General features: G+C 42.7%; 1 protein-coding gene across 5 annotated transcripts; it reads left to right on the forward strand.

Annotated features, from left to right (window-relative positions):
- Window positions 1–554: 554 nt before the first annotated feature.
- AGT (angiotensinogen) lies at window positions 555–13,864 on the forward strand. 5 transcript variants are annotated; one of them, XM_068154008.1, is made up of 5 exons: window positions 555–642; window positions 6,216–7,029; window positions 10,285–10,549; window positions 11,004–11,148; window positions 12,134–13,864. In XM_068154008.1, the coding sequence occupies exons 2-5, from the start codon at window positions 6,240–6,242 to the stop codon at window positions 12,323–12,325; spliced, it is 1,392 nt and encodes a 463-aa protein (XP_068010109.1). In that variant the 5' UTR covers window positions 555–642; window positions 6,216–6,239; the 3' UTR covers window positions 12,326–13,864. The 5 variants fall into 5 exon arrangements, with proteins under 5 accessions (XP_068010109.1, XP_068010103.1, XP_068010126.1 ...); XM_068154002.1 differs by having other exon boundaries at window positions 579–642; window positions 6,213–7,029; XM_068154025.1 differs by lacking the exon at window positions 555–642 and adding an exon at window positions 3,610–3,825 and having other exon boundaries at window positions 6,213–7,029.
- Window positions 13,865–14,987: the final 1,123 nt, after the last annotated feature.

A 14,987-nucleotide genomic window follows, 5' to 3' on the forward strand; every position in this document is an offset into this window, starting at 1 on the left:
ACAAAACAGAATAAAATATTTACTGTTGTCTCTCCATGAAGAGATTAATTTTATACATCTTTTCCCAGAATGATCTGGATCAATGAAAACACTTTTGAGAGAGTAGAGACTTGATGTTGTTCGCCGAAGGAATAGCCACCTGGGTGACCAATCAAAATGCAAGTTTGGACAAAATGATTTTCCCATTCAAGACCAAATTGCATGCTTCTGGCTGTAGGGTTGGTGTGCTGCCAGGGTTAAAGTTTCTGAAGGCTTTTGGATGGTATTTACATGAAACATTAGCAGCAGCACCACCAAGAATATTTTTTTTGTGGAAAAGGGGAGTGCTACCCTATTAGCACTTCAGAAAAGCAAGGCTGACCAAGGAGATCTGGTCTCCTTGAGCATGTGTGGGAGAGAACCCATAACTGCAGCACCAGTGTTTTTCCACCCCTTTTTGCTGCCTCTTAGCAGTGACCATGAATAACAAGCAGGAAAAACAGAGGCAGGTTTTGAAGAGAAATGAGGGCAGTGAGGGGGGGAAGGGAGGGTCCTGCTTATGCAAGAATGAGTATAAAAGCAAGAGCCAAATACCCCTCCAAAATCGGGAAGAGTGGGGAACAAGAGAGCAAGAACATCTTCACTGAAGAGCAAGTTTGAGAGGTCTGTGTTTCTTTGTACCTTTACTGTGGCTGTTGCAGGGAGAGATTGATTAGGAAACATGCATGGGCCCTGGGCTTACTTTGCACATGGTATTCCTGTAGAAACAGTCTTGCCTTCACCTAGGTTCCTAGCTGCCGGAAAGCTTTTCAACTATGTTTGACTCAAAATAGGGTTTCTGGCACAGCTCTCTTTGGAGAGCCAACTCCTTGGATGCTGGAGCTGAAGGGCAGGATAGAGACTCTTCTTTATGAAGCTGAAGCTCTGTCTTTAAGCACATACTTCTTCCTAAAACCATGGCAACCTAACAAAAAAAAAAGGAAAAAAAAAAAGACCTGACAACAGGTTTCACATATTGTAATTGGAACAATACTCATGCACTCCTTCTTAGAAATGGCTCAGAAGTAAAATGACAGATTAATTGTAATTAAATCCTACTAGGATAAAATATGTTCCAGGTGTAGCATTCTGTGGTCTTCATATATGAAAGCTTCTCCTTCAGTAGAAACTGTGAGAAGATAAAAGGCAAAGATCTAAAAAGTGTGCTAGTGCATGATTCTTCTTAATAGGGGAATATGAATTGAGTGAGCAAGTATTAATTAATTAAGTGACTGGCAGATTGGGGGGGAGGGGTGTTGTGTCTGAGCTTTGTAGTAGAACATGAATGTAAGGTGAAATCAAAGATTCTCCCTTATGACTGAGGCAGTCATACTCCTGGTGGTTCAGAGCGGGAGGAGCACTGTGGGGAAAGGGTCATTGAACATTTTCTGGTGAAACCTTTTTCCTGGAGAAAGCTGGGAGATTTAAATCCAATTACTTAATCACTTGGGAGGAGTGGAAAAAAGACTCCTGTGCTACTCAAAGACATTGACAATATTCTGTCAAAGGAAAACGATAGATCTGAGTGCACAAACACCAGAAGAGCCCCAAATGTCAGCTTGGAAGAAAATCCTGAGAACTTTCAAATAAAAGCTGAACGTTCTTTATGTGACAGAGCACCACATTGGATTTGTTCAGATGATTTCTACACTCTCTCTTCCGTGAGACAGCATCCCCTGTGGCTGGGGATGCCTGATTTATGGCTGGTACCTGTAGCAAAAGGAGACCACCATCTGCAGCAAGATTCGGTCACGGCCCGAAGGGTAGCTGGAAGCAGGAGATACCAAAAAACCCATGCCTTCCTAGTGCTACAGATTAGAGGCATAATGATTTAAAGAAAAAGATTTCAGTGGCTGTGGGTTATGTGATTTCCTCTTCCAGTGTTTATTGTCCACAGCGAACACAGAAGTCTGATAGCCATAGTATATGTTATTAGTATCACTTACAGCTGAATAACCAAACTCAGCAATTCTTGTTCATAAAGATATTTTTCAGAGTTTTAGAGAACACAAAGTGCCCTTCACTGAAACAGCCTCGTTCCTGTGTCCTCAATACTTACAGTATCAGGCTGGGTTTGCTTTTCCCCTGTGTTCAAGCCTCACCTCAGAGGGTGTAGCAGACCGGCTACAGCTGTCATGCACAGAAGTGATCTGGCTTCTGGTACACGTTACTGGTGTCTAGTGTCTCATGTGGACTCAAGTGGGCTATGCTGTCACACAACCCACCTGCACCTTCACTCACCTCTAAGGTATCTTCCCTACAGGAACAACTCTCTGGGGGGATAGGGGATAGGGGAAAGAAAGTAGACTGAAACTCAAAAGCTATCTTATCCTCTTAGCAATTAGCTATGTTAATTTTAAGTTAATTTTTAATGGAAGAACTACTTCTCCTGCTGTCTGGATCTGTGGCTGGGCTGCATGCATTACATATCTTGCTGGAAATGGTTCAAGTGCTTGGGGACTGTTCTGTTGCCAGGTACTTCTTCACTCAAGATGCTCAGACACTAAGAGCACAAAACACTTTGAATATTTCAAGCTGCTTGTTTAAGCCTTGTGTACATGACAACATGTCACATGGGCCTGTGCTCAGAACCACTATCAGATGGTGTTAGAGATAAAGTAATCAGACAGTTTCAATGAAAAGCACGGCTGATGAGATAGAAATTTCCCATCCCTTTGGTGTGAGACAGCTGGGACAAAGCACTCAGGTTGGCAGGATTCAGCTGTCTGTGTCTCCACCTCCAGCTCTACCATTCTAACTGCCGTGTGCACCAAAAGCATCCCTCTCTCACAGCTCTCTCTTTGAACCCAACATGTAACTGGGCACTCCAGTATAAACCACACCTGACTGGTCCTCTAAAATCAGGGCACAGATGTGCAATCAGCTCTACTCCTGCTAGAACCATGGCATTTAAAATGGTAACTCTAAAAGGGGCATTGAAGAAGACTCGGTCTGACTCAGCTGCATTGTCCCTAATTTAATTAAATGTTTATTTGCTTAAAGGGGAAGAAGAGACACATCAAAGCTGGAGGATCATTTCAATAGCAGCAGAAAGATCTCCAAATCTTGCTGCCTTCTTTCAAACAGGTCTTGGGAAGCTGAGACTGGGAAGGTTGAAGTCTTTGTGATTTAGCTCTGGCAACATAATCCATCTAGCTTTCATTATCTCCTTTTCAACCCATTTTGTTTTGAAGAACTTTTGATCTTATGGATAGATCAAAAGGGAAAGAAAGGGTAAAAAATGAGAGTTTAATCATTTTACTCTGCAGTAGTGTACATGTGCCACTCACTGATGGGTACTTAGAATGCAAGGAAGAGATTAAAAGCAATTTATGTGAGAAGAAAAGAAATCTAGTCCAACTCTACAACAAATACAGGTACAAAGAAATCTGTATTACTTTCAGTCTACCACAAAACAAGCTGAGTTATTTTCAGTTCCTATGAACAGCTCTTCTGCATAGTAAATGCCTGTGTTTGTCTCAGTAAATGTGTAACTGCAGGCTATGCAGATGTGCTGGGTTGGGTTAAAGGTTGTATCCACCCCTGGAACTTTCTATGCCGCTGATATTAAGCTGTGTTCAGGTTTCATCGGGACCTATCTGGCCTGAGCTAACTTTTCTCAGGGCCCCAGACTGTGATGTAAAGTAGCTTTGCGCAATGCCACTGCAGAGATGTACAAAAATCCTTCCTGTGGAAAGAGCATAAATCCACCTGCAATCACACCACCCCAGGGGGAAGGGGTGTTGTGAGGAGCCTGCCCAAGACAGGACAGCATTGGAGGGGCAGCACACACCAGGACTGAGGCAAGTAAGCAGACTTATTGGATTAGCTTTAAAAAACATTTTTTAAAGTCAGGTTTTCATGTTTTTCTGAAAGGCTTGAGGCTTACTTCTTCAGGGAAATAAGACACAATAAGACACATTGACTTTCCACATATGGGGAAAGTGTGTGGTGGTGGTGGGAATTGCTCATCTTGCTTATGCTCTTGAGAAAAGAACTAGTATGGTGGCTCTGGCAGCCATAGAGAAGTAACCACCAGGCACCAAATATGCCTCATGGCACAGCCTGACTGGGTGGCACAGAGTTACTCTTCCTGCTGCTACAGGAAAGATTAAGAAATGCTTCAAAAGAGTTGTATGATAGAGAGAACAGTATCACGGTATCACAGTGTCACAGTGTCACAGTATATTAGAGGTTGGATGGGACTTCAAGAGATCATCAGGTCTAATCCCCTGCCAAAGCAGGATCAGAACAGAGTGGGAAAGGCACTGCCTCCATTTGCATCCCTTTGGTTTGTTTTCTTGAGTTTTCCCAATATAGAAAATGCAGTGAGTGGTCTAGAAATGCACTGGCAGAGTGGCTGGGCTAACTGTGAGTATGAAGTTGGGAAGGCCCCTCCAAAGGTAATTTTTAAACTGATCACAAGAGACAAAGAAACTCTGTGATGCACATCACCTGATGCCAGTGGGGCTGGGGAGTCAAAGAAAGGGCAGGGAGCAGAGGAGATAGCAGCACTGTGTACATTTGGAGGATGGAGTGGGAGTTAGTGAGGAACACTAATCCGTGTATGAAGGCACAAGGCTGGAGATCAACAACAGGTCCTGCCCTACATGCCTCTGGGGAGCAGAGTTTCAGGCTCGACCTGGATGCACCCACTAGGAAGATGCTTAGACATCCTGAGGGACCATGATAATGGCAGAAATTTGATTTGCAAACCAAGCTGTTAGGCACGACCCTACAGCCTGGGAATGCAGATGTGTGTTAGCAGGCAGATGTACTTATCAAGGTGTGCCTGGTTACCAAGCACCTGCATGTCTCTGTTTTTGTATTTGCATGAGAATAATGATACTACAGTGAAATGAATATGGTTGTACTTCATAAATAAGGCTGGGAATGTGTCAGGTCTTGAATGACTGCATTTAAACCCAGACACTTCCACTCTGCGTAAATTGAAGTGTTGGTGAGACAGACATTGCACCCTCTCAAAATCTCAGGCTACCCTGAGACTGTCTGGCACAATTCCAAAACTCTTGGAGAAAGAAGGGAAAAGCAGAGCTTGGTTGCTGGCAAGGCTGTTAGCATTTTGCCCATCCAATGGGCTCTGCAGTGCAGGAGAGGGTGAACAGAGTTACAATAAACAAGAAATGAATTGTAGAATAGAAGTACAGCTCTGAATAGCATAATTTTGGCCAAAGATAAGTGTTATAAATGCATAATTTCCAAAACATTTGGATTTCAAGTACATGAATTCAAAGTTTTATACTAGAAACCCAGGGAAGGTGCAGCAGAGCAATTAGTTATTAAAGAAACTGATATAGGAAATGCAAGAATTATAAAAATACAAAATCTGTCACTGTGTTTGCACACATGTATGTGTCTGTGTGTCCTCGACATTCTCAATATGCACCAGATCCTTTCTGCCAAAACACCAGTGACATCCACATCCAGTCAAATTCTCTACTTTCTGTCAGAAAAAAACAAGAGCAGTGGGTGGTCTTTCTACTGTACAGTAGAGTAAAACTCAACTTACCCCTTCTAACTCTGTGTTAAATTAAAGAAGGTGCTACGAGAACAGTTTCAGGGTTAGCACATTTGTATAAGGAAGACTTGAGTATGTTTGCCTAGAAGCTAGAATGAATGTTTGTACTGGGCTATGAAAACACAAAATGATCTGTATTATGCTGACCAGACATACAAAATGGGATCATTCAGCAGTCAGACCTTTAGAAACTTGGTTTCCAAACCCACTTCCTGCGTCAGAGCAGGCAAATCACTTACCCTACCCATGTGTCAGCAAAATTTAGTACTGTAGTTTGCAAAGATAGTAGTGACCAGGTCCCAGGAGAAACATATTTACATTGTTATAGTGCTTTGCCAGAATCAGCATGCTCTAATATGCAAGCCAAGCTAGCTGGCATGCACAACCGTATTGCCTCCTGCACTAAATCACTGGGGTACTGATAGAGCTAACAGAGGTCAGTCTGTGCTTAGCATTTTTCTACTTGTTATCCTTCAAACTGGTGGCTATCTCCTCCTGGGCTTTTCAGGGAGCAGAGTCAGACCAAGCAGCACTAAATACTGACATTCCTGCCTTTGTAATTCCAATGTAGCACTAGCACCTTACTCTGTGACTAAGAGAAACTATATCTACAAAAGGCTGACCGAATTTCTTTTTTCCCTACTCTTTCTTTCAGCAGACACCGTGGAAGCAATTTTTCACCATGAACCTGGCAGCAGATCTTCTCTGTTTTTTGGTGTGCCTCACCACAGTGTCTTCTGACCGAGTCTACGTTCACCCTTTCAATTTGTTTTCTTTCAACAAGAGTACCTGTGAGGAGCTGGAAAGTCTTGGCCAGGAGGGAATGAAAACTCTTATCCCTATCTCCATCGAGTCCCACACCACACCTGCCTATGAAGATGACCTGAACAAGGACCAGCTGGAAGCCCCAAGCCTGAACAGCTGGGGGAGGCAGAGACTGAGCTATGTGAAGGACTCTGTGTGTGTGCTGGGTACACGGTTTTACAGTGTGCTGCGGGAAGCACGAAGGGGACAAAACTTGCTGCTGTCTCCAACCAGTCTTTATAGCTCCTTGGTATCGTTCTACCTGGGTGCCTCAAACCAGACTGCAGCTGATTTGCAGGGTTTGCTAGGATTTATTCCCCCGTCTGGAGATCCTGACTGCACCTCCAGGGTGGATGGACATAAAGTCCTTTCCAGCCTGAGGATGATTGAAAACCTTGTCAAGAGCAGGGATGAGGAGCTGCTCTTTTCCAAGATGCTCTACCTGTTCTCTGCCCCCGGCACAGCTCTATCGCAGCAGTTCATACAGGACTTGCTTCCCTCTGCTGATGCTCTATATGCTCGAGCTGTTGACTTTACAAACCCAAGCGAGGCAGCAAAGCAAATAAATGCTTTTGTGGAGGCCAAAAGCAAGGGCCAAAGCAAGTGCTTACTGGCAAACATTGATCCATCAGCTGACCTACTGTTTGCAGTGGACGTCCGCTTGGCAGGTATGAGACAGGGGCAGGCTGGGTGGAGGATGGGGCCCTGCTTCTGGGAAGAAAACAAGACCAAGCCTGGCCAGCAGGGCTGAAATTAAAGGCTTCACATGTAATGCCCTGTTCCCCACCACTGTGCTGGGGGTCCTGCCTGCACTCTGACACATATCAGCAAGAGCAGTAAGGAGGAGGTTGAGGGACATGTCCTCCAAGAAATTTTCCTTGTTCAGAAAGCTAATGATTCAGAAAGTTGTGGAAAGGTGAATAAAAGAGGATTGTTTGGTATTTCTGACTACAAAGGAACTAGAAGTCACAAGGAGTCTCCAGGAAAAGTGATCAGGTTTAAAGCAAACCTATGAAATGCATTCTCTTTCCCAGAGCCTGTATGTTCACAGGGGAGCTGAGGGTAATAGGCTGGAGATACAGATTCAATAAAGGCTAAAAATTACTCCTCTAGTGGTTATTATACACAGAACTCTGGAGGCAACTTCTGGCTCAGGAAGCAACCCAACAAGCTACAGTTATAGAAACAGGGAGTACATATAAAACTAAAAGAAGTAAGGCAATCCCTTAATTGTCTAGGGTCATTCTGTGCTGCTGTCCCAGAATTTCTCCTATACTGAGTATCCTCTTCTAAGTGTAGCTGCTTTTTAACATTCTTGTGACTGAATGCAATACTGTGCACTTTAGGACAGCTTGCCTACTGTATTTCAGAAAACTTGCAGAGAGTCATCATTTTCTAAGCAGGTGCTGCTATTAATTGATTCCAGCTCCTCAGAGAGCTGTGAGTACCATCTCTCTCCTTAGTGTAAGAAGACCTAGCACAAAGATGATACTGCAAAAATAATTCTTGTGTTACAGAGTTGTGCATGGTCACAAGAGTAAAGTTTTCCTTCAGCGGAACAGTTTCCCCCTCATCTTTCATATTGGAAACTTGTCATTTTATTAGGTACACATGCTTGAGGGTTTGATTCACTAGGTCAGGCTCTCTCAGAGGGGTATACTCGAGATACTGTAGTCTTCATGTGTGGGATAGAGAAAATTGGTTCAAGAGTAAGTGACTCAGATAAGCAACTCTCTTCTAACAAACACAGGAGATTAATCCAGCATTTGCTTTGCCATTGGACTGCAGTGGGACAATCATGACAGCCAATACTGTCATGTTGCACGCTTGTCCCTACAGCTGTGGAAAGAAAAGAGTACTTTTATTTTTTGTCTCTGAAACACATTATATATGCTCCTGATATGTTATCAACAGTTGTAAGATGGACTAAATGACAGAAATAGGTACAAAATAACAGATAAATGTTCCAGTGTCCTCAACTAAAAAAACCAAACAAACCTGCAATACACAACATGAAGATCATCACCTCAAGCACAGAGGACCAACATTTCTCTCCTGTAGTCTTAAGTCAGAACTACAGAGTACTTTCTTACTTTCCCAGGCTACATCTTTGCTCTGTAATTGACAGACTTTTTTTCACTTCAGTTATCTTCCCTTTACTGTAGATACAGGTTTCTTCTCTGCTCTGAAGGTTGCACAATCCCAGCTTCTTTGTCCTGGTATGGGAGATCTCACTGTAAGAAACAATTTCCCAATGTGCCTTCCATAGAAGTAGAAGGGATGTTCATCTTCTTCAGTTTTACTCATCTTATGTTCCAGGTGTCTGTGACAAAAAAAAAAAGGAGGGTTTCTTTAGTAAATAGATTTCTCCAATGTCCTAAAAATGTGCTGCAAGAAAAAGTCATATTAAGTCTACTAATATCTTTTCAGACTGCTTTTAGGGGAGTACACATCAAGTTACACTTTTGAGGGCACAGATGTCCAGACTCTCACCTAGCAGAAGGCCACAGGGACCCATTTCAAACACAGTGATGCTGGTTTACCATGGTTCACTACTAGTAAAATATTAATGGACTCAGTCCCAAATCATTGAAATTTCGCAGTACTGTTCCCAAGACTATTTTAAACCAAATGCTATCCCACTTTGATACATTTATGTGTCCAAATACTCAATTCTTAATTTCCGGTCTTCTGCTATGCTGTGAGAATAAATTCTGCAGGTTATACAGACCCCGCAAAAGTGACTCCTTACTGCTTTCATCCCCTATTCTTTTAAAATAATATAAAAGGATGAACTCTACTTCCTTAGTTTTGTTTACACCTTTCACTTCTCCTACCTGCTGCTTCTTTTTGGTGAAATTATAGCAGGTGAAAGTGCCTAAATATTCTTTCTATGCATGCTCATCTAAGATACGAGTGCTCCCATGTAAAATCACTTACTACTAATTTAATATCTTAGGGTCCAGCATTTTTCTGGATTTACTGGAGAACAGTTAGCAGTACAGTTAGATAATCTCCTACTCTACACCAATATTAATTACTTTAATGCAAGGAGTTCCTTTCTTTACCACAATGTATACGTCTGTTTTCCTAATTCCCTAATTCCAGCAAACAGCAATTTTGGAGATTTATGACCCTTTTGCTGATAGCAACAGTTCCTTTAACGCTGCCAGTATTAACAGCCTAACTGTGCAGCAACACTGATCTATGGCAGTGGCAGATACCATGTTGCAACACAAAGGTGCACAGAAGCAAGGGAGCCGAGAGCAAGGCTGCTCATACTTGTGAACTGGGTGGAAAATACGTATTAAGATTTAGCAAGAGGTTAGGTATGTCCTTTTTAACTTCCTTGGCTCACCTGTTATGCTAGTTATGCTTACTGTCTTCCCCATTGTTTTGGTTCATAAGATCGCCAAGGGTGAGACCTAAGCCAGAGCTCATGCTGCCTTCCCTTTCTTGAACCTACCCAGTTGCCTGAGAGTGGTCCTGAAGCAAGGGCTGGCCCTGATGCATGTGTTCTGAAATGTGCCATCACTGCCACTTGAGGGATGAAGGGGAAATCCAAGAGGAGCCTAGGCACAGGCCTGTGTGTCGTACAGGAACTTGTGAGGAAGCAGGCAACCAACCAAGCAGAAACGCTGTGCCCAGGAAAGGCCACAAAGCCAGTAGAAATACAGCAGCTTTAAGCATAGTCCTGATGGTCATAGTCCCCATGTTGTGAGCCTGCACCAGCCTCTGCTTGATGCTACCAGAAAGCATGTCAAAGGCATGATAAACATTTACAGTAGCTAGACATGAATTTATACACACAGCCCTTGTCTAACACACAGTGTATTATTTTTAAACAAACATATGTACTGGTAATAGGCAGAGGAGTGAAGAAAGAGGGGAATCAATTTCTTCTTTCTCAATCTGTTTTTCAGTGAATGCCAAGCAAGTCTCCCTGCTCAAAGAGCCCCAGGAGTTCTGGGTGGATTCAAACATGAAGGTCTTGGTCCCCATGTTGTCAGTCATGGGGACATTCAAGTACAAAACTGATGACAGTGGGACTTTTTCTGCGGTGGAAGTCCCTCTCAGCAAGACCATGCTGCTGGTGCTGCTGCAACCCATCAATGGCAGTGACCTGGAGCATGTGGAGTCCCAGCTATCGTTGCAGTCCTCAGGCTGGCTTCAGGAGCTATCCCCAAGGTAGGTCTCGGGTACATGCACTCTCCACTAGGAATCAATGAGACAGGGTGCACAAGACAGGCCTGCCTGCTCCCTGACCAAGGGAGGGTTTAACACCCTTGAGTACAAATTGAAGATGCACCTGCAAACCCAGAGGGGCTCAACTCCAAGGGACCTCAACTTTATTTGGATCAGCTTTTTATCTAGAGATATTTCAAGGAAATGAGCAAGTGCCTTTCTATAGCTGACAGCACAGGACCCATAAATTGGGGTTTAATAGCATAACCAAGACAGATTTGGGGTGACTTCCCCTTTAGAAACAGTAACATGATGCCCATCAGCCCTTGGTAGCTGTCTGTCCTCACATAACCAACAGTTCTTGTGTCTGTTTTCATACACTCATTCCCTAGGACTACCTGAACACCATGGTTTCAGAGTGGACAGCTAACACTCAATTTTCTCTTTCTTTCTGCAGAGAAATTAAATTAACACTGCCGCAGTTAACAATAGAAGACAGCTCTGACCTCCAGGAGCTTCTTTCAGATATGGAACTGCCAGCACTGCTGGGGAAGGGGGCAGATCTCAGTAAAATAAGTGATGCCAATCTGACAGTTGGAAAGGTACAGTACCCTTCACTGGCATCAGAAAAAATAAGCCACCTGCTCAGTTTCAGAGCCATTTGGGACACATGCTCAGTACAAGGCCTTTCAAAATGATGGAATAATGTGAATATTCCTTAGACTAATCTGTCATCAGTAGCAACAGGTTTGCCTTAAACTATTCACTTTTCATCATTGCAGCAAATACAACAGGCAATGCAGAGATGAAGTTTGAGATTTGAGTGTGCTAGGTGCTGTTATGTACAAGTTAGATTGCACTTGTTACCATCTCCATCTGAAATACTTCCAGGAACCACATCTGGATCTGGGTTGTTGAGAACAATCCTCCATCATTTAGGGACTACCCTCAGAAATCACAAGCAGAGGTGCAAGAAGTTCATAATGCCACCTGAAGAAAGGTTCCAGCACTCAAGTCCCAAGGGGAAAAAGGGAGAGCTTGAAAGAGAGGGCTGTCTTTCACAAAAAGAAGGCAAATTATGTTTCAGATGTGTAATCCATTTCCAGAGGATGCACCACCTTGGAAGTTCTGTCAGGGGCTTTAAGGGTGCCAGGATTTCATACATCCCAATGTACAAGCAGTTGTAAAGTTTTTCTCACATTATAGAACAAGGAGTCTTTCCTCTACCGCTAACAGCTGATCTAAGTTTTTACTTCATGTGTTTTATCACAGTCTCAGGCTGCACCAGGGGAGGTTCAGGCTGGAGGTCAGGAGGAAGTTTTACACAGATAGAGTTGTTGGCCATTGGAATGGACTGCCCGGGGAGGTGGTGGAGTCACCATCACTGGAGGTGTTCAGGAGGAGACTTGACAGGGTGCTTGGTTGCATGGGTTAGTTGATTAGGTGGTGTTGGATGATAGGCTGAACGCAATGATCTTGGAGGTTCTTCCAACCTATTCCATTCCATTCCATGATCTACTCAAACTCATTTGTCTATCACTATCATGCTCTGATGACTCTCGAGTTACTCATGTTTTTGCCTTGCAGGTAATAAATAAAGCCTTTTTCAAGCTGAGCGGCGATGCAACAGATGAGCCAGAAGATCCTGCAGCCCAGAAGGAAGATGCAGTGTTCCTGGATGTAACAGTGAACAAGCCATTCCTTTTAGCTGTTTTTGAAGAGAAGTCAAGGGCAATGCTTTTCCTTGGCAGAGTAACAAACCCTCTGCATGGGGATTAAATGCAAACAGGGGATGGGAAGGGAGGGCAACGATACGTATTTCCCACCACCTTTTTCTTATTCATTGGCTATTTTTATGGTCTTCTTGAGCGCTCTACTTAGCTTCAAGATGAAGCAGGTAGTAGTGTGTACAACATAAGGTTTTTGAAGCTAAAATACTGCAACATTTCATCCTTGTTCTTCTTTTCACATGAGCTGACTCAAGCTCTTCCTCCAGTGTCTCTTTTTCTTCCCTACTTTGCCTAGCTTCTATTCCCAGATCTCATTTTCAGTGCAGTAAGGACAAACTATCAGTCAGCAGGGGATTGACTTTAACAAAATACATTAGTTTTTTACATTAGCATAAGCAGCATTTGCTATAGGAAGGAGCAAAATGCAAGATCTTCATTCTTTAAGGAGCCACTTCTTAATTTTTAGTTTGGTCAGTTTTGCAAGACAGACCCCTTCCTTTTACATTACAGTGAATGTTTTACAATTACCTACAGAGACATCTACCTTTATCTGCAACATTTTTCTTTAAAATGCTGTCAAGAGCCCAGGCAGGCTTTGGTTGTCCTCGTGAGGCAAGATTTTTTTTTTGCCTTGAAAGCAAACACACATTAGAGGAAATTTCTTCTTTCTGCTGCTCAGATTGGTATGTTCATTCCTTAACTTGGTGGAAAAGCTAAAAATCTGATTTGGTAACATTAATGAACTGTGATGAATAAATCCCCACAGCCTGCCAGCATTATGTCAGATTTATTTAAAAAAAAAAAAAAAAAAAGGCTATTATTCCAACACAGTTCCATTCCTTCGATTACTTTCTAACCCAAGAGGCAGTCATTACAGCTTTATAGTGGAAAAAAACCAAACCAAACCATTACTGCTTACAGCCCAGATCTGTAAACTTTAGCATATCTAAACCATATGTTCTTAAAAAATAGAATTAATGGTGATACCTATACCAGAATAAAGAGTGAATGTGCTGTTACGTGTGAATAAAAAGGTTTCAGTGGTCCAGTCCAACTCTGTTAACAGAGTCATAAAGGTTTGAAACATCAAACTGGAGGAACAGATTATGAGATAACTCTTGAATTTGGAAGTAAGGAATTGGGAGTGAGATCTTTGATACTAAGGAAAATGTCTCAGTGGAACAAGGATTTCCACCTCTCATCCTTAGATTTGTCTTCAGCATGGGTGGCATTTAGAAGATAACTACAAACTTCTTTGGTATATACTGGCAGATGCATCCTGCAGCGCACAGTAACTCCTTGCCACCCACAGTGGCCCAAATGTCTATCTAATCCACACTCACTAACACTAGTGGCCTGCTAGCAGTGATGTAGATATATGACAGATCCTTCCAGCTTAATGGAAAACACTAATAAAGAACACAAGTCTGGAGACTACTGGGATTTCAAGTGCTATAATAGACCACCCACGGATTGATCCCATTCTACTGTATGTATTCCAGATTCTCTGTACTTGTATTATATACAGAAGCAATTACAAATAAACATGCAGAGATTTAAACACTTAAATAAAATCTCCTCCAAACTGCTTTGCCACAGTTCAGTTGGGCTTTTGTCCATACCTATATGCCTTGTTCTGTCTTCTGAAACTTGCTTTAAGTCAAATTTGTTTGGAGTTTTTTTGTCAGACAGTATACTGCAAACAAATTGTCATGCAACAGCCAATGATACAGCTGTTAAGCATGACAGAGACAGCTTCCAAGCATTCATAATAATTTAACAGTTAACTCATTTACTCATTAAAGTCAGAAGGCAGCATCATCCACACACACCCCAAAAAAAAATTCAAACTACAAAATGTTCCACTTCTATGATGAATATGGAGAAACAAAAGGGAGCCCCTGGCCCTATGGTCAGTAAGGTCTAGGGCAAAATGCCATTACTCACAGGTTGGGACTGCACCCTATTGAAGGACTCTATACCCTGTTCAGTGGCTGCTGGCAGAGAAAAAAACAACAAACCAGGACAACCAAAAACCCAAAACATACCATCCACAAACCCAAACATTTCACAGAAAAGAAATTTTGTCGTGGAGAGCAGCTCTCCACTGAAGGGAACAGAGAATGGCCACAAAGCCAATGAAAGGTGGGGAGAAGAGGTCTCATGAGGAGCAGCTGAGAAAATTGGAGGCGTTTAGTTCAGAGAAAAGAAGGCTGGAAGAGAGACTTTTAATCAGTCTCTACAGCTACCTGAAAGGAGGTTGTAGCAAAGTGAGTATCAGTCCCCCTAATAACAAGTAATAGGATGAGGAAATGGCCTCAAGTTGTACCAGGGGAGGTTTATGTTGCATATTAGAAGAAACCTTTTCACTGAAAAGGTTCTCAAACAGTGGAATAAGCAGCCCCCCAGGGAGGTGGTACAGTCACCATCCCTGGAGGTGTTTAGAAGACACAGAGATGTGGTGCTAAGAAACATGATTTAGCACCAGACTTGGCAGTTAGATAAAGCTTGGTCTTAATTATCCTAAAGGTATTTTCCGACCAAAACAATTCTATAATTGCACAAACGACGAAAGGGCAGAGACAAGGAACTCCAAGTGTATCAGTCAGAGGAAAGACTGGGAAGAGAGAGGTACTGGAGCAAGCACTACAGTACCAAAATGATAAGCTATTGGTACATGTACTCATTCTCCTAGACATTCAAATGGTAGA

The sequence above is a fragment of the Melanerpes formicivorus genome, unplaced genomic scaffold (assembly GCF_026170545.1).
Source record: "Melanerpes formicivorus ecotype bairdi unplaced genomic scaffold, bMelFor1.0.p_v2 SCAF_2, whole genome shotgun sequence".
Lineage (NCBI taxonomy): Eukaryota > Metazoa > Chordata > Aves > Piciformes > Picidae > Melanerpes > Melanerpes formicivorus.

Excerpts from the sequence above, each read along its gene's own strand:
- AGT (XM_068154008.1), top strand. The coding sequence starts at position 6,240 with ATGAACCTGGCAGCAGATCTTCTCTGTTTTTTGGTGTGCCTCACCACA. Across the intron at positions 7,030-10,284 it reads AGTGGACGTCCGCTTGGCAG|TGAATGCCAAGCAAGTCTCC; the intron begins GTATGAGACAGG and ends TCTGTTTTTCAG. Across the intron at positions 11,149-12,133 it reads CCAATCTGACAGTTGGAAAG|GTAATAAATAAAGCCTTTTT; the intron begins GTACAGTACCCT and ends TTTGCCTTGCAG.